The following is a 19,898-nucleotide window of genomic DNA, read 5'->3' as shown; positions in this document are numbered from 1 at the left end:
GTGTGTGTGTGTGTGTGTGTGTGTGTGTGTGTGTGTGTGTGTGTGTGTTAAAGCATGGCTGCCGGGTCCTACTCTGTTTGGCGTGGTGATGGACTCAGCATGTGTGTGTGTGTGTGTGTGTGTGTGTGTGTGTGTGTGTGTGTGTGTGTGTGTGTGTGTGTGTGTGTGTGTGTGTGTGTGTTAAAGCATGGCTGCCGGGTCCTACTCTGTTTGGCGTGGTGATGGACTCAGCATGTGTATGGTGGAAACGGATGTGTGGCTCCCAGCTCGGCTCCTGCGGTTACTATGACAACGAGCTCCTAAGAAGCAGGTAAGATCCATCCATCCATCCATCCATCCATCCATCTGTCTTACCGATTTTTTTCTCTCTCTCTAACTCTTTCTCTCTCTCTCTCTCTCCTGTGTGTGTGTGCGTGTGTGTGTGTGTGTGTGTGTGTGCGTGCGCAGGTATTTCGGGGTTCAGATGGGCCTGAAGATTCTTGGCATCATTCTTCTGGCTCTGGCTGGTTGGAAGGTGCAGAGGGGACAGGGCTACAACCTGGACAGGAAAGGCCCTGTTGCTGTCTGAAAAGGGCCAATGGCGTGCCGTCTGTCTCTCTCAAGGACCAATCGTATGCGTTAGTGATTGTGCTTTTATGGACTGATGAAATGGTGTGTTTCCTTCTTCGAAGGCTGATCACATGCCTTTGAGGACCAATCAAATGCCTTCTGACCTTTCTTTAGGCAAAAAAATATAACTCCTTTCCTTGGAACTGGCCATACACCTGCCATCTCTCCTGACCAATCATGTACCTTGCAGCCTTCCTTAGGACCAGTCACATACTATTATATATCACTGTACTTTAACTTTATTTTATTTTTAGAGCACAATTCATACGAGATATTTTTTTATTTATTAATTTAACCTTTATTTAACCAGGAGAAAGGACCTGTTGTGTGATTAATAATTTCTTTTGCAAGGACGCCATGTCCAAGAAGAGGGACAAAATGACAAATTCATAATGTCAAATTACAATAATCTGATTTAGAGTAAACACCTAAATTAAAAAAATAAAATAAAACAGGTAAATGAAAACCATTCACAAGTGTTGTATGCCGTCTCAAGTGCGTTCAGTCTGGAATTAAAATCGCGCAGTGGAATAAGTTCTTTTATCTTTAGGACCTGTTGGAACTTCCAAGTGGTGGTGGCTGAGTACACTAATGCTCTTCTATCTTGCTCTGTGCGAACAGATAGAAATGGTAATTTGAAGGCTGGTCAAATGCAGCTCATAAACAAACATGCAGCTCAATGTGCTTCAACAGTTTGATTAAAAAATAAACAAAAATAAGAGTTCATTAAAAAAGGGACACATCTAAATTAATCTGAAACATCAAATTACATACATATCATTTATCATTGTAATCAAATATCCAGCTACAGTATGTGTAAACACGATGTACATGTTTATAGATATAAAAAATGGTAACACACTTTAATTTAGTATGATCTATTAGCACTAATACATACAATGTTAAGTAAGGGTTAACGTTCGGCGAGAAGGTCGCTACCGTGGAATAGCAGCACGACAGAGAGAATCTTTAGACCCCGACGCGGAGCGGAGGGGTCTTGTTCTCTCTGGAGTGCTGCTATTCCACAAAGCGACCGACTCGCCGAAAGTTAACCCGCTTATTATATGGATATACTTAAATGATTCACACATGGCGGGGACATTTCTTTAGGCCTATTTAATGTTAAGATTGTTGCTGCGCAAAACAAAACAGTGCCGTTGTGGAACACCGCTAGGCAACAGCTAGGTAGCCAGGACAACAGGTGTTGTCTATCACAGCAGCTGATTAGAGTCTTGTTGAAAAGTCGCTTTAGCAGTGAAAAGTCTTGTTGCCATTGACAGCGGTCTGTTATAGACCAACCCGTCCGTTATCGAAAAATAACAGACGTGCGAACGTTGGGGAGCCCCGTTGAAATGAATGTAGCATTCGACCGATGACGTCACACCATATAATAAATGCCTATATAAGTAACTTGTAAGGCATGTTCTAAGCAAAAGGCATGTTCTAAGCCAAGCGTATACACTCTTCTAACAGTGCAGCTAAATTGATCTGCTCTTGATCTTTCATTTTTCGGTTGACGTTGACGTTAATAGAGTATCAGCTTCTATCTCTGTGCTGGTCTCATAGAGTGTGCTGTGTGCTGTGCCCCATCAGTTACTAAAAGGTTTCCAATCAATACTGGTCATGGAATCATCCAGCCTTCAGATGGGCATAGAGAGCATAGCACTTAGCCATCCATTTGTAACCGTTTACAGCACTTACCAGTAGGAACTTCAGTATTGAACTTGTATTCTTTGCACAGTGGTAATAGGATAACATGGCTGTTTAGACTCGCCCAGTGTACATTATCAGCCAATTGCGATTACCATGCACTGTTTTTGAATCTGCATCATGTGCCAGTAAGTGACACACTGTTACTGTTGTGACATACTGTTAAACAATATGTTCAGGAGGAAGTCTGCAAGTGATTGACATCTGTCATTACTTGCTCCCGCCTTCACAGAGAAATCTCTCCTTCTCCTTTCACCTGTCTTGCCCAAAGGCTTCCTGAATCCCCCCCGCCACTCCATTTTTCCATAGCTACAATTCCTCTATACACATCAGGGCCGGTTCTAGTCAGTTTGGTGCCCTAGGTGAGCACCTCCTTTCCTTTTTGGGCATCTAGAAATTGTCAGTTGTAAACATACAGCTGATGGAAACGTCATACATCTGATTGAACACTGCTAATCTAGTACCAATGAATAGTCATTATCAGTGTAAAATGTACAGAATTTTTCACGTGACATTCTAATTATGTGGGATTCTTGGGCATTTCTGCTGCCCCCAAAACACCTGGCGCCCTAGGCGACTGCCTTGTCTGCCTATGCGTAGTGCTGACCCTGATACACATAAGTGGGTACGAGCGGGGGGCAATCGCTATTCCGACATAGCGCTATTCCGACATGCCGCTATTCCGACACTTTTTAGGGTTAAGGTTAGGGTTAAGGTTAGAGATGTCGGAATAGCGGCATGTAGGAATAGCGGCGGACGGTGGAAAACGTGTCGGTATTCCGACAATAGACATTAACGTCGGAATAGCGACATGTCGGAATAGCGCCACGTAACCGGTACGAGCGAATATCATCCTGCATGATCTCTGCTTAAAGCATCCCAGGACCGAGGCCAGCTAACATGCCATACATGCCCATTGTAAAATAAGCACTCAAGGGTGAACTAGTGAAATTAATATATGAAGTCAACTAAAACTTCAATCGCTAACTGTAGTAGACTTTACTTACCGCTTCAGTGGGGGAGTTAGTCATTTTTTATTTTACATCTACAACTTGGATGTCATACACTTGCAGACATCATGTTTGGCTGTTTCCAGATTTAGCTGGTCTGATATTTCATGTAGGCCTACAAGCAAATCCAGAACGTGCTGTGTATATAACTAAAATTGCCTATCAATTTCTTAACCCCTTAGCGCAGCACTATGGCTCTCTGTAATGTAATAGCAATGTTGTTATGATGTAGCATTTTCATCAAGTGAATAGGGTCGCCGGCGACCTCAGCTGCAGTAAGAAGCTGCGATGGGTCTTCACAATGTGTGTAGTGAATGATCAGTTCATCTTCTTTATGCATCTTCCTTGAGAGTTAAGTTTTTTTTTCTTTCATTTTCATCGAATGGCACACGTAGTTACATTTTCAACCACGGATTCTACCATACTGTGATGCTCTTATGACAGAGATATATGAATTCAATCATGGATGAGATTTTTATTTCAGAGGTAAGAAGTGCACTAATGTGTTAAGTCACCAGTACAGAACCATCTTATGTGGTGTAGCATTGTTTCTGGATGGTAACAGTCCAAGGATTAATGAGGAAGTGTCTTTAAAAAATAACATTGAAAATGCAGAATCCTAGATGATACTGTACTTACATAGCCTCTAGCTTATACAGTACCTATGTCTGTCAGCTAATTATTGTAAATGTCATCAGAGATGTGCCATCAAGAGCAGCCTATTCCACCAGATGTGTTCTGTGAACTCTCATGTAGCCGAGTGAAAGGAGTATTTTATATTATTATTATTGTGCCTATTATTATTATTATTATTATTATTATTATTATTATTATTATTTTGTTTTTCAGATGGTCACACATTGGAACAAACACATGGGAACAGTTATCACCTAGGCTTATAGGCCTAACTTAATCGCCTATAACTGTAAATCGCCTATAACTTAACAAAAGCCCCCAAATTATTAGCCTAAATATTTATGTAAATAAATCTAATTGAACAAAAGTGAACTTCTTAAGATCACCAAGGAAAACCATTAATTTCCTCATGGAACTACCTTAATAATTATACCCATGCTTGTTCACTGTTGAATATCATCCTTATGGCAAGATATGGGCCAGCTGAAGAAGTCTTAACGTTCTTTACCGTAGGCTACAAACGCAGTTAGAGAACAGGCACGGGGGAGGAAAGTGGACAGCAATCTGGAGGTTCTCTTATCCATCATAGAAAGGGTAACTAATTTCAACACACACCGCGCTGTTGAGTCGCTTCCGTAAACACAAGGTGAACGCAGAAGGGAGTGCAGTGTCTACGCATGTGCAGAGACATCTTTAATTGCCAGGGCAATACGGTGCCGCAACATAGCCACAGATCGGGACACCACACCGGAGGAGAAATTGATATACGTTCCCCGATCACCGGCAGGCCCGGCACGGATCGTTGCACATTGAAGCCACATCACTGCAGTCATGTCGGTGGCGAATGACTTCGGGAACCCGCTGCGGAAATTCAAACTCGTGTTTTTGGGAGAGCAGAGCGGTGAGTCTGAGGTGCACATATGAGCGACATGTCAGTGAAATCACATATGTGTTTTGGAAGGAATACAAACAATTTAGAGTGCAGAACAAGCCAGAAGCCGTCGCAGTCTTCTCTTTATTCCTAATGCCCTGTTGTGTATGATGTCAATCTAGTTTTGTTTAGTCATGGGTGCGCGAGCTCTGCGCCGTCATCACACCCTGTTCAACACGCGACAGCGCTGGTCTGGACTTCACCATAGGCTGACCGAACGACGAGCGCCTGTATTATTCCATCCAGCACACTGGGCGCATTAATCCCATTAATGAATATTGTCGTTCATTTCTAATGAAGTGAAATTGTGGTGTTTGGCATTGATGACGCAATTATGTGCTTTTTGGAGGGCATGTAATGGTGTTAAATTAGCTGGTTGAATTGACGCGGAGTGTCCTGCTCTCTTCTCGAGACGAGACACACCCTTGTTGAACATCCCCCGTCTGACTTGCCTCGCCCTCTCTCGTGACGGTTCTCGTTGCCAACAGAGTGAATATCAGCTGGAATCCGGTTTAGTTGGTTTGAGCGAGCGCAGATTCATTGTGTGGCGTTGTGCGTGATTTACAGAATGGGGCGGTCAAACCGGTTAAGGTAACGAGTTAACAGAACTTAACATGGCGAATACTGACTTCATAGGAGTGGTGATGTCAGAATCGACAGATTGGCCTTTTGCCATAGAAATGAGAGAAAAGAGCTGGCGGTGTCGTAGCGAGAGGAAAACGCACATCCAGTCCCAGACCAGTTTACATGTAGGCCTAGTATGTGCTTCAGAGTACACAAGCAGTGATTCTTTTTAAGGGATGAGAATTAGACCTCAAATGTATGTTTACCAATCGTAAAAAATATATGTACAACCGACTGACAAGCATATAGAATTTTAGAGGTTGGCTATACAGAGGTTCTTTTTGGAAAGCTGTTCAGCCATGACAAGACCAGAGTGAGGGGGCAAAAAAAAACCGAAATGAATGGAGAAAAACACAGACCAAGCAAATGGAAAAATCTGGGCTGGCCTAGAGGTGGAAAAAAACCCTTTTCACTCTGTGAAGACAGAACCTTCAGGACATAAAAGGTCAGTGTTGTTAGAAGGCTTGCTGGCTGAGCCACCCTGGCGCCAAAGCTGGACCGGAATTGGGCCGCTGCTGGGATGAGGTGGGATGGACTGGAGAGTTGGTGTGTGTGTGGTGCACCAGATGGCCCTCCAGGAGGTTTTGAGGTGCCCACCAAGGATGCTAAAATGATAGTGTCTGTGTCTACAGCAAGGTTTTAGTCACAGTTCAATGTTCTTTTTTGAACTATTAGATTATTTCGTTATAAGCATGATCAATAACGGAAAGCACAAAATCATTCAATCATGTGATTCGAAAAAAAAAAACATGTCAAGAAAGACATCGGTAGATGATTTTGAATGAACTAGTAGCCTTCGGTTAGCAGTCAGACCCAGAGAGTTTGGGGAGGGACCCAGTGTGTGTGTGTGCTGAGAGCCAAAGCAACTGATTTGCCACTCTAACCAGGGCAGTTGGTCATGATGCAGACAAATGCTACACACACACACACACTGACGTGTACTGTACAGTCAATAGGTCAGGCACACAGAGCGTGCTGTCGGCACTACTGGCCAAGCCGGCGCAACATGTTCACCATACAGTACTGCAGTGCATGCTGCATACTGAGGGCACCACCGGCAACGGCAATAAGAAGCTCTGTCACCAGTTTACATTCGCAGCAGCAGCAGCATTGTTTAATGACAATGAGTAGTGTGTGTGTGTGTGTGTGTGTGTGTGTGTGTGTGTGTGTGCGCGCACACATTGACATACATATGTAATGCATAGATATGGTTGATATATCAGGCATTTGTTTATCAGTAATGGACGCTGTCCGTGGTGCTGAAACCTATCTCAGCTCAGTGTTGCCAGCCTCTTTGCAGGCCCGTTCACACATGGATGAAAAGACTCAACTACATCATAACAACATTTCTGTGACATTACCCTAGGTAACAGATCAAGACTTGGTCATTACAATTTTGATGACAGTAAGGTTATAACATGGGCTCTGCGCAAAGGGGATAAGTAGCCTTCCAAAAACATTACTGGTATGTTCAGTAGGCCTACTTATTCAGTGACCTGTTACTGCTGTTCAATAATAATAATAATAATAATAATAATAATAATAATAATAATAATAATAATAATAAAAACAATAACAACAACAGTAATAACAACAACAATATTATTAATAATATAGCATTTTAAGTTTTTAAATCTGAAATGGAAGCAAAGAAAATGCTAGATAAAAAATATAGCAGCTACAAAATGCCAGATGACTCCAAATTAGGGTCCATTATATGTAGTCTTGGGATTGTATTACTGCAGAGCCTTCAAAAAAGGGTTGTAGTTGCTAACTGGGCCAGCCTGTATGTTACAATAAAGCCATGGCAAGGCGATACCAATGAAAAATAGTACATTTTCATTGACACATTCAGTTGATTTCCTGACAGCTTAATAAATTGTTTATGCTTCATTTATTAATTATCTTTGGCCAAAGAGATATACTGTATGTAGATAATAGGCAGCATCAACAAAATAAGTGAAGCAAAAGCATAGTGATACATAATGGCAGAAATATGAACAAAAGTGCGAAATATACATAAGTTACCAAAACATGGCCCAGACATAACATAACATGACTTGACATAACATAACATCTGCAGGTCCATTCTCACTTTGCTGAAAAGGCTCAACTACATCATGACAACATCGTTATGACATTACTGGGAGAGTAAATATATACCTAAAGATTTATACGGTGCTAAATGCAGATTCAAATTCCACTTTCCCACAGTGGCGCACAATGTAATTTGTCCTTAAATTAAACAGATATATGACCTCTGAATCAAGTGGTTATTGTTTCAGGGTTTTAGCGTAAAGTGATACTGTCCCATTTTTGGAAATAAGGTTATTTTACACCTCCCCGTGAGTTAAATAATTGAGTTTTACTTTTCTCCTGTACTTTCAATCATTCTCTGAGTATGGCAGTGCAGATTTGACCTCTAAGCTAGCAGTTAATATTGAGTCCTATGAGAAAAGCTGACAGCTAGCCGGTCTCATAGGACTCAATGTTAACTGCTAGCTTGTTGGTTTGATTCCAGACACTGTCAAGTGTATGGGGGCAGCGAATAACCAGGGCTCTGACCAGGCCTCCATGAGAAAACGGTTTCCCAGCACTGCTCCCTTGGGGCACCAGTTGGCCTTTCCCTTGTACTGGTGAGGCAAACATGCAATTTCATTGTGTACACTGTGTGCTGTGGTGTGCTTTGTCACGATGACAGTGGAAGTTTCCCAATGGGTCTTTCACATTCACTTTTAAACGCAGGTCTTCAACTCTCACACACCCATCCTCTCACGCAAAGTAATTTGTTATTAATCCATTATAGCTATATGTTATATGTTTTTTTTCTTACCAGAATTACAATGATCAACCCGCAATGTATTACTGAAGACTCTGTGTTATGTCGTGATAGTGTGGTAATATTGTTTTTCCAATGACTAGTAGTGTTCCTCTGCCAGAACGGTGGGCTTCATGAGGCTACATAAAACAGATACAATGTGTGTTAGGACCCAGACAGAATGCTGAGATCTGTAAACAATACATGGCTAGTATCAGGCTCTGCAGCGAGCAGAGCCGGTTTTACTGATAAGCAGACTAGGCAATTGCCTAGGGCCCCAGGAAAAGTGCCCTCTATTGGGGCCCCCAACAGTCAGCCCCGCCATGGTAAGTGACAGCAAATACAACTCAAGATGTTTATATTGTGCCCAGGGCCCCTAGATGGGTAGAACCGCCACTGAGGCTATGAGTACTGGAAGGGGTTGCCTTGAAGTCTACCAGACTGGGAGGGCTTTCTGTTTTTGTCTATCTTTCTTTATTTCATTAATGTGATAAGGACGGTACACTTTAATCAATACATCGGTAAAAACACGAGGGCAAAGAGGCCGCAGTTGGTATAATTGCTATATTTTGTTGCTGAATCTCACATGATCACTAGAATCTTCATAAGAGTAACAGTATGCACATCCCACCTCTCTGAGGCCAGGTGCTGGACAAAGGCGCATCTGATAGTGGAAAAAGTAGAAGTCTGCACACTGTAGCTCCGCTTTGAAATTTATTCAGGTCATACAACGTTTCGACTCAACAGGGTCTTCATCAGGCATGTCTGTTGAAACATTGTATAACCTGAATACACAGGCAAGTTTCACATTGTGTTAATTGTAATGGACACCACCGCTTTGATGAAGACCTGTATGGCAAAGAATTGTATATTACAGTAGGATACCCCAAACCGGGCCCACCCAATGCAAAGGAGTGTGCTCAAGTTCAGTATCCTAAAGGTCCGCTGTCTCCTCCGTCTTCTTCTCTCTCTGTGGCGTTTGGTGAAGGCTTGCGTAAGACGTATACTACCGCCATTTACAGCGCTAAGGGAACTCCATTTATTCTCTACCTCAAGTCTCCAACGGTCTCCTAACCGAAGGTCTCGTAGCCTATTACCGCAGCAGGGGTCGCCGGCGACCCTATTCACTTGCTGAAAATGCTTAATTACACCATGACAACATTGCTATGACATTACAGAGAGCCATAGTGCTGCGCTAAGGGGTTAAAGGGGCATTTACCTGACGTCATGAGATCCAGGAAAAGCATGGGCTTGATGTACCTTACTCTAATAGGAAGATCTTTGCTGTATGTCACGAGACTGGGAGGGTCACTTGTGCGCTGTCCGTGGTGCTGAATATGTCCTCTGCTCTAACTTGTCACACAGCCATCAGTTTGACACACATCAGTGAGTAGAGTTACTGTGTTGTGATAACAGAGGCGTTTTTTTGCTGTCGACTGTGTGTGTGTGTGTGTGTGTGTGTGTGTGTGTGTGTGTGTGTGTGTGTGTGTTTGTGTGTGTGTGCGTGTGTAACCGGTATGAGCTGTTTGCAAAGGCTTGTCATGATCATGTTTGGGAAGAGGAAATCTTCTCTGGAATTCAGTGCATAAACCACACATATGTACACATGTACTGTGCACACACACACACACACACACACACGTACACAAACACACACACACACGTGCACACACACACACACACACACACACGTACACAAACTGGTATGCACACGTGCACATGCATACACACTCACAAAGGCATGCACGTGCGCACACACATGTAAACACAAGCATGCACACACATACACTCCCTCTCTCACACACTCACACACGCTGATCTGACATGTCTGATTAGGTGTCTGTGTGTGTGTAAGTGAGAGAGCAGAGGGAGCATATTGTTGTTTGCAATGCCAGGGGAATTGATTTACATTGTGTCTCTTGCAGTTGGAAAAACCTCCCTGATCACCAGATTCATGTATGATAGCTTCGACAACACCTACCAGGTACAGTGCTTCACTCACAAGAATGGACACACACACTTAGCATCATGCACTGTGCAATACTTCAGGACGTTCATGGAAGAAGATGTGCATGTGGTGCATGAATAAAATAAATTAGAACAAAAATGTGTATACAGTGAATGTGAATTATAACAGTTTGTGTGTTCGCAGTCCTTGTTTACTAGTGATAACTAATATAATGGTGATATTCTGATATGTTCTGTAGACTGGATAGTTCATTATCATACATAACATGTTCATAAAATACGCTAAAAAACAATGAAACAATTGAGTTAAAGACTACAACAACATGACATAATGCAGAAACATTGCTTCATACATACAATTCATTCATGAATTTCATTCATGAAATTATTTCAGTATAAAGGAAGTGCCGATATCGTTCATGCAGTGCAGTTGACTGCCCTCATTCAGATACTACTCTAAGAAACAACCATGTTGACATTTTCACAGGCATTCATGACTCTATTTTGTCATTACAGGCAACTATTGGGATCGACTTCCTATCAAAAACCATGTATCTGGAGGACCGAACAGTAAGAACATATTAAAGTGTTTAAAACACACACACAGACGCATGCATGCACACACATAAACACACACACACACACACACACACACACACACACACACACACACACACACACACACACACACACACAAACACACACACACACACACACACACACACACACACACACACACACACACACACACACACACACACACACACACACACACACACACACACACACACAAACTCACACAAACATGAAGAAGTCAATATACTGTAGCTCGTTTGAACATAAGTCAATTGATTGAGAATGCAGAGAAAACATATTGTGAAGGTGGTGATGACAAGATGGCAGTGATGATAAACTGTCATGGCAGTGGTGACACATATCTTGGCACTATCATTGATAACAAACTCACTTTTGAGGCAAATTGTGACACTGTTTTTTAAGAAGGCCAATCAACACCTGTACTGTCTGAGGAAACTGACTTTCACATTTTCACATTGTCTGAATTCTACTGACACTTTGGTTGTGCTTTTATTGAATCCATTTTATCCTTCTGCTTGGTGTGCTATAGGGGTGTAAATCACAGCCTCCATGACGATACGATTCAATATCGATATCTTATTATTCGATGTGATGTGATTCGATTATTTTAAGAATGCCCCACGATACGATACAATACGATTCGATTCGACTTTTTTCCAATTACTTTTCCACTTCTATGATGTTATGGAACTAGGGCATTGGGCAGGGGCCAGCTATTCGATTATTTTCGATACTTAAGAATGCCCCACGACGCGATGCGATTCAATCGTCAGATCATATCACGATATATCGATATATTTCGATTATTATTTACATCCCTAGTGTGCTGGTTTAACAACCTGTCTGTGAAAAGCAAAATCTCTCTTAAGCAATTAGTCAAGTGGTCTTGCGGACACATTGGAGAACCACAGTTAAGCCCTGATGAAGCCCTCTACAACAGACAGTGGCAACAGAGGGTAGCTGATTCTATATTTCAAGATGGCTCCCACCCACTACTACACAAATAATTTCAGCTCTTGCCATCTGGCCACAGCCTGTAAAATGAAGTGTTTCAGAGGAAGATTTGTCCCCTCTGATATTAGAGAGATTAATGGCATATGGTGAATCCCATTACACCCCTTAGCCCTACGCCTTTCCCCTTTGCCTCCGTTTTGCGCGTCCACGTGTAGGGGTAGTGGCATCCCGATTCACAATCAGACAGATGGGTAGGGGTACGGCGAAGGGCTTTCCACCCCTCCGCGCGGAGATTTTCCAACACCAGACTCCACGACGGAGGGCTACGACAGGTTTCCCTGAATGCATTGTGAATTCTTTTAAAAATTGGCGGCAAGCAGCTGCACCCATAACAGCACACAAGTTTAAGTATTTTCGTTGCAATTGACAGTTTTAAAGTGGTAATAATTATTCCATTGTACTAAGTTTAGCATTGTCCTACTGTGTGATGGCCCTTTTCTCCGTAAAACGCACATGAAAAATATCGCTATTAACGTCAACCTAATGCATGGGATTAGTGACAGCTGTGAGTGTCATTCCATGACTGTTGAAGGGGTATCACGATTCGTAGCGGTTGCGTTTCAAGCCCTACACCTTACAGCTTTGTTGGAAAGCACGAGGGGCATGGGGAAGGCGTAGGGGTAGGGGTAGAGATTAGTAATGGGAAAGGCCCATAGTCTCTAAACACAGGCTGGGATAGCATTCTATCCTTGTCACTTAATGTCATTCAATAGGATGTATTACTTCTGGTACTGTCTAGTGTTCAATGTTTGAGATTGAGAGAGAGAAAGAGAGAGAGGGAGGAACAGGTTGAATATATTAGAGTAGTGAGGACCAAGTACTGCTTAGCATGTGATTTTATCATCTTGCCTTGTTTTGAATGAGACAAAGGTATGTTTGTGTTTGTGTGTGTGTGTGTGTGTGTGTGTGTGTGTGTGTGTGTGTGTGTGTGTGTGTGTGTGTGTGTGTGTGTGTGTGTGTGTGTGTGTGTGTGTGTGTGTGCATCACGATAACAATACATGTCTCGGTATACCACAAGTACATATGTTTTCAGGTATTCTCCTGTGTCATGTCGCAAACCACAGTCTTTAAATTCGTTTTTTACAGTTATGTGAACTAAGAGTGTACATAGTGACAGCACAAAAAATTAATTATGTATATTTACTGCAATTATGTATATTAGCTGCAATTGTGGACAAAATTAGTTTATCACAATAGAGACGATGGAGAAAGGGCACAATAGACACTTTTCTATCACAGCGTTATATATCATCATATTGCCCAGCCTTAGTGTTAGATTGTGTGTGTGTGTGTGTGTGTGTGTGTGTGTGTGTGTGTGTGTGTGTGTGTGTGTGTGTGTGTGTGTGTGTGTGTGTGTGTGTGTGTGTGTGTGTGTGTGTGTGTGTGTGTGTGTGTGCATGCGCACATGTGTTGTTATAGCTACAGCTGCAGTTGTGGGGCTCCAGAGGTCAGGAGCATTAACTTGTGCTCTGTGTACTTGCGTGTGTGTGTGTGTGTGTGCTGTCCCAGGTGCGGCTGCAGTTGTGGGACACTGCGGGTCAGGAGAGATTCCGAAGCCTCATCCCCAGCTACATCCGAGACTCCACCGTCGCTGTGGTCGTCTATGACATCACCAGTAAGTCCCTCACCATTGCGTCTTGGACACTTAATTGTTACTGTGTGTGTACACATATGCAATGAAAAGCCATACAAGTGACCAGGCGCCGATGTGACATTCTGTTCACACAACATGTTTCTGCTTTTCTGTTCCGTGTTGGTTGGGTGGTTGACCTTAGCCTGGTCCTGACCATCCCATAATACTACCATTTCATTTCGTATTCATGGTCTGGAGGTTGTTTGATCTGACGCGATTGCAGGAAGCGGGAAGGAAAATTTTCGGAAAAATCAGGATAAGTCGTTGAACAAACATGTCTGACGTTGTAGGACCGTTTAACAGACATGTCTGACAGAACATCCTACCGTAGGATAAAATTACAATGTATGTGTGTGTGTGTGTCCGCAGATGTGACCTCATTCCAGCTGACCTCCAAATGGATTGAAGAGGTGCGGTCAGAGAGGGGGAGTGATGTCATCATCATGTTAGTGGGCAACAAGACAGATCTGGAGGAGAAGAGGTGACACACACACACACACACACACACACACACACACACACACACACACACACACACACACACACACACACACACACACACAAACACACGGAAACACACACACACGCACGCGCACACACACACACACACATACACACACACACATACACACGCACACGCACACGCACGCACGCACGTGCGCACACACACACACACACACACACACACACACACACACACACACACACACACACACACACACACACACACACACACACACACACACACACACAACCATGAAGACAAGCTATTGAATTTCTAAAAAAAAGGGAATAGACCTGATTACAGACATTTGTAAGTGCATGATATACTGTACATCTGTAAATGTATGGTGTGTGTGTATGTGTGTGTGTGTGTGTGTGTGTGTGTGTGTGTGTGTGTGTGTGTGTGTGTGTACTTGTATCACGTCTGTGTGTGCGTGTGGGTTTTAAATTAATTTGTGTGTGTGTGCACTTGTGTGTGTGTACTTGCATGCATGTCCATGTGTGTCTGCCCGTGTGTGTGTGTGTGTGTCTGCCCGTGTGTGTGTGTGTGTGTGTGTGTGTGTGTGTGTGTGTGTGAGCAGGCAGATCACCACTGAGGAAGGGGAGAGGAAGGCCAGAGAGCTGAGCGTCATGTTCATAGAGACAAGCGCCAAGAACGGATGCAACGTCAAACAGGTGCGCCCTCATGTGTGTGTGTGCTTTGAAGGGCTCTACATTAACCAACAGTGTTGCCAGATTGGGCGGGTACCCGCCCAATTGGGCTACGTGGGATGGCCGCCTGTGGTTAAAAACAGGAAAAATTGGTCATTTGGCGTTATTTTCTGCTGTTTTAGTCTCATAGAAATCAATGCAATTTGTTGAAATTGGGTGGAATTTAGTGCATTTTGGCGGTTTTTGAGAACCTTTTGGGCGGGATTTGATCAGACATATCTGGCAACACTGCCCCCCAACTGGCCAAATGCTGGAGAAATGTCAATTTAGCTGGTAGAAATGACAAATTTACTTGCCACTTTGACCGATTAGTGAGTCTGTGTTTGGCTAGGAAGATTATAGGTAACGTCTACTAGCCATTTTAGCTGGTGATGAAAAAAGGTAATTTAGAGCCCTGGTGCTTTCGTGTACGTGCTTGCGTGTGCCTGTGCGTGCATGAGTGTACGGTATGTATGTATGCTTGTATGAGTGTATGATCCTGACTGTATGTGTGTGTGTTTGTGAGTGTGCACCCTTTCTCCTTCGACAGTATATAGATTTTTTAAAAATCATTATTATTGCTTTAATATTCAACTACAAGTATTGTACACTGCCTTGTCTAGTTTGGGCATGATGAACTGTGTAACCACGTGTGTGTGTATGTGTGTGTTTATGTGTGTGTGTGTGTGTGTATGTGTGTGTGTTCGTTCGTGCGTGCGTGCGTGCGTGCGTGCGTGCGTGCGTGCGTGCGTGCGTGTGTGTGTGTGTGTGTGTGTGTGTGTATTGCAGCTGTTCAGGCGTGTGGCAGCTGCATTACCCGGGATGGAAAGTTTGGATGAGCCCAGCAAAGATGGCAGTATCCTTTCTGATGATGTCATCACAATGATATTGAGAATAGGAGACAGAGAGAGCCCCCTAGTGGACCTGCAGTGCTACTACAAGCACATTGCACATACTCTCTCTCTCTCACACACACACACACACACACACACACACACACACACACACACACACACACACACACACACACACACACACACACACACACACACACACACACACACACACACACACACACACGCGCGCGCGCACGCATACACACACACACACACACACACACACACACACACACACATGTATTTTAACCCATGTTGTTTTTTGATCTCCACTCTATCTAACTGGCTGTTACCTGATTTCTTATTGTCTAGGGACTTACTAATATTGGGGCTGTAGGTGCATACTGTAATACTGTGACCTTTTGCCTTTGAAACAAGACAAGTCGCCTCCGGTGACATAGACATATGCGCACATCCTAGGGGTGTAAATCACAGCCCCCATGACGATACGATTCAATATCGATATCTTATTATTCGATGCGATACGGTTCGATTATTTTCTATACTTAAGAAACGATACGATATGATTCGATACGATACGATACGCCCCACGATACGATACGATATGATTCGTTTCGATTTTTTTCCCAATTACTTTTCCACTTCTATTACGTTATTGGGCAGGGGCCAGCGATTCGATTTTTTTCGATACGAATGCCCAACGATACGTTGCAATTCGATTCAATCATCAGAATGTATCGCGATATATCGATACATTTCGATATTATTTACACCCCTAGTACATCCCACTGTTTTCTATGAAACCCAGTACTCATTTTTCGCGTTTCAATTCAAAATGAAACGTGATTGACGTATTTGTGAAGAAGACTAATGGCCATATGTGTCATTGTAACTGCTTTGTGACTGGATGCGTCCTCAGAATCCATCCTCAACCAGTCAAAACCGTGTAGTTGTAGGCGACTTGATTTGTTTTTGTAGCTTGCAAACGTTTTGTCTACTCGATTGTCTTCTCAGTTCTAATTCTTATGTTTGAGTTAGAAGGTATACAATATGCTTGTAACGGTGGAGAGTGGATCTGTCAGGACAACTGCTTTCCACATGATAAAATTCACATTGTGCCTGTGTGAATTGGCCTGGACGTCATTGAGGGTGGTCAATCATTCCAGAGTCCGTGTTGTGAAATTGGTAAATGGGAAATAGATCAATTCTTTTGACATGGACAAATGAAAATCTTCACAGATACGTTTCCCCCCTTAACCAAAGCAACCAGTGATTGACATCAAACTGGACAAACAGCCCGAAGACTCCGCCCCCAAGTCCCGCTGCTCCTGCTAACACCGCGTGATGATCGGACAGCCTTATTTATGACATGCTTGTTGTATCGCTTTCTATTGGTCAGAGTCAAGCTGGGACCCCTCTCTGATTGGATGTTGGCCTGTTTAACTACCTGAATGCGAATGAGGGGAATGTATGTAGGCTGGGAGGAGGGCGTACCTTTCTAGCAAAGGCAAGGGGGGTGGGCGGGGCAAGAAGAGCTGGTGCCTGCGGGCGAATGTAGTCCAAAGAGTTTAGCTTTAAGGAACTGGGCTTCTTCTTTGAGTTTGAAGACGTTTCGCTCCGAGAGCAACTGGACTTCTGCTTGGCGTCCTCTTTCGGAGCGCGACGTCTTCAATCTCAAAGAGGACGTCCAGTTGCTTACAGCTGAACTCTTTGGATGAATATGACCTGAATGAATGAGGCTCTTCACAGACGTCACTGTGGGGGAAAGGGGGTGTTGTTGGACGGCTGGGGGGTGGGGTTCTTTGGACTGACAGGGGTGATGTGGGCGTGGTCTGGAGTAGGCTGATATGGAGAGACCGGTCGATCCTCAGGACCATCCCCCATCATCCCCAACCACCCCCACCACACATACACACACACACCTACACCTACACACACACACACACACACACACACACACACACACACACACACACGCACACGCACACACACACACACTTACTTATCTCACACACACACACGCACAGACACAGACTGACAAATGAAGTGAAGAATGAACAAAGGAAAACGAACAAAGTCTATATAGTATTTGATGGATGTTACTGGACTCTCTCCCCCATGAATGTACACACACACACACACACACACACACACACACACACACACACACACACACACACACACACACACACACACACACACACACACACACACACACACACACACACACACACACACACACACACACACACACACATTCCTTAAACAGTGGCTAAAACACATACACTTCAATGCGTGACTGTCACTTTAATTACAACACACTAAGTAATCTTCCCTTGTATTTCAGTGTAAAAAAAAAGTAAACCATATCTATCGATAAGAACAATGTTTATATATAGTGAGTTGGTAAGATCCCTTTCGATGAAACTGCAGCTGATGTTTCTTTCATGATCCTCTGCCCCAGTGTCTCCTATACTGTATGTCCCACTAGCATTACAGATGGCAAAGCCGTTTGACTTGTCGTGTACATGTAACACTAGCGAAACGTTTCATTTCAACTCTTCCCGTTCTCCTGAATGATTGAGGAGTGGATGGAGGAACGAGTCAGGACCTGAGCCTTTGATGCTGCCATCAAACAAAATAAAATAAAACGTAAAAAAGAAAAAAAAAAATCCAACCGGCCCACCACTATCCCTGAAATGAAACCTGATTGGCCCAGAGACTGCATGACATCTGCCAATCACCTAAATCCCCCAATCACTCACCCACTCACCCACCCACTTACATGTGTCGCTCCAGAGCTCGCTCTGACCTTTTGACCTTTGATCCCGCCCCCCCAGGGGCCCTGTGGCAGGTGATGTAAGATGACATGAACTCGGTGAAAGTGTCTCCTGTGATCCCCGAACATGAAATAATAAAAAGATTTATTTGAAAATGTGACACGATTTTCTGAATCGTCTGTGTGTCTCTGTGTGATAGAGGAGAAAAGAAAAGTGCAATACAATACAAAACAACCTGTATTTATACACCACAATATCACAACTTAAGTTGTCTCAAAGTGCTTCATCAGAGCTAGCCTGGGAAAACAGGTCAACAAATATCCTCAATCCCTTTGCACAGAGCCTGTAAGGACCAAGTCGCAATCTGTTACTTAAAGGGACACTGTGCAGGAAATGGTCAAAAAAGGTACTGCAACTATGCTGCTCATTGAAATTGGGCTGCCTATTGCCAAATTTGATCTTTTCGTGAAAGTTTACTAAGTAATAAAGAAATATTTTCTAGTGTGGTCCAAGTACAGTCATTTTTGCAGCTAAAAATGGCTATTTTTGGAAATTCAAAATGGCGGACCATGGAGAAGATCCCCCTTTTCATGTATGAAAAGTGCAATTTTTCCAGTCATAGTGTATACTTAGAATTTGATGGTGGTGGTAAGTATTCATGAAAAAGGTAACATTAGTGAATGGGCAGCATGAATTCTGAAAATAAACAACTAAAAATCTCACACAGTGTCCCTTTAAGGCTCTATCGCAATGATGTTATGAGGTAGTTGAGTCTTTTCGGTGATGAGGGATCAGGCTCGCCGGGGGGGGCATCTGCTCAAAGAGGCTACCCAGAAGGGGTTAACACCTAATAACAGGGATGGGCAACTTTCATGAGAAGGAAGGACACATTTTTTTCATCGCCACCATCTGAGAGTCGTGTGACCAAGAATCTGACTGACACTCGCAGAGTTCGAGGTGCATTTGGTCGCTCATTGACTGCCGATATTGTTTGGAAGGATTAGGAGTGATCTCTATCGGCCAACTGTATAATTACAACAGATCTATTCAGTAGTGTTTTTTCATTATGTTTTATCTAATGGCCACACTGAGCGAGGAGGCGGGCAGCACGTGGGCCTCCAGTTGCCCATCCCTGCTTATAATAACGGTTCATTATAGCCTAAATCTTAATAAACCGCAAATTGCGAAGTAATTGTAAATTAAAAAGTAAAATGAAATTTACAAATGATGCTTACACAGCAGACACAGTACAGCAACATCAGTCCTGAAATGATTCTCCTCTGAAGAGCAGAGGAAGTTATCACAGGCCTTAGGAGAGTCTGGAAGGCAAACACACTAAATTCATCCAGTGAGAGCAGATTCTTTCTCTACTGTGCAGCTGTAGGTTGTCTTCATTTGTGCATATATTGACTGCAATATACAGTATAAGTATACAGTATACGGTACAATACAGGCAAGGAAAGGAAAGGCAATTTCATATGGGTGAAACTTGACTCGACACTGGCATCATATGACAT

The 19,898-nt window shown here is 43.2% G+C and overlaps 2 protein-coding genes across 2 annotated transcripts in view; both read left to right on the top strand.

Moving 5' to 3' along the window:
• LOC134468203 (solute carrier organic anion transporter family member 2A1-like) overlaps positions 1 to 978 on the top strand; it is an 18,378-nt gene extending 17,400 nt beyond the window's left edge. The window contains exons 14-15 of the mRNA XM_063222143.1: positions 187 to 310; positions 448 to 978. Coding sequence (XP_063078213.1) covers positions 187 to 310; positions 448 to 568 — 245 coding nt within the window. The 3' untranslated portion in view covers positions 569 to 978. The remainder of the gene's footprint in view (positions 1 to 186; positions 311 to 447) is intronic.
• A 3,696-nt stretch (positions 979 to 4,674) lies between these two features.
• rab6bb (RAB6B, member RAS oncogene family b) lies at positions 4,675 to 17,357 on the top strand. The gene is made up of 8 exons (XM_063222473.1): positions 4,675 to 4,866; positions 10,264 to 10,322; positions 10,823 to 10,876; positions 13,427 to 13,532; positions 13,920 to 14,031; positions 14,636 to 14,729; positions 15,534 to 15,600; positions 16,872 to 17,357. Exons 1-8 carry the CDS (start codon positions 4,797 to 4,799, stop codon positions 16,934 to 16,936), a joined length of 627 nt encoding a protein of 208 aa, XP_063078543.1. The 5' UTR covers positions 4,675 to 4,796; the 3' UTR covers positions 16,937 to 17,357.
• Positions 17,358 to 19,898: the final 2,541 nt, after the last annotated feature.

The sequence above is a fragment of the Engraulis encrasicolus genome, chromosome 18 (genome assembly GCF_034702125.1).
Source record: "Engraulis encrasicolus isolate BLACKSEA-1 chromosome 18, IST_EnEncr_1.0, whole genome shotgun sequence".
Lineage (NCBI taxonomy): Eukaryota > Metazoa > Chordata > Actinopteri > Clupeiformes > Engraulidae > Engraulis > Engraulis encrasicolus.
Note: the sequence above shows the minus strand (reverse complement) of the source record. Positions and strands in the feature narration are given on the sequence as shown.

Excerpts from the sequence above, each read along its gene's own strand:
- rab6bb (XM_063222473.1), top strand. The coding sequence starts at position 4,797 with ATGTCGGTGGCGAATGACTTCGGGAACCCGCTGCGGAAATTCAAACTC. Across the intron at positions 13,533-13,919 it reads GGTCGTCTATGACATCACCA|ATGTGACCTCATTCCAGCTG; the intron begins GTAAGTCCCTCA and ends GTGTGTCCGCAG. Across the intron at positions 14,730-15,533 it reads ACGGATGCAACGTCAAACAG|CTGTTCAGGCGTGTGGCAGC; the intron begins GTGCGCCCTCAT and ends TGTGTATTGCAG.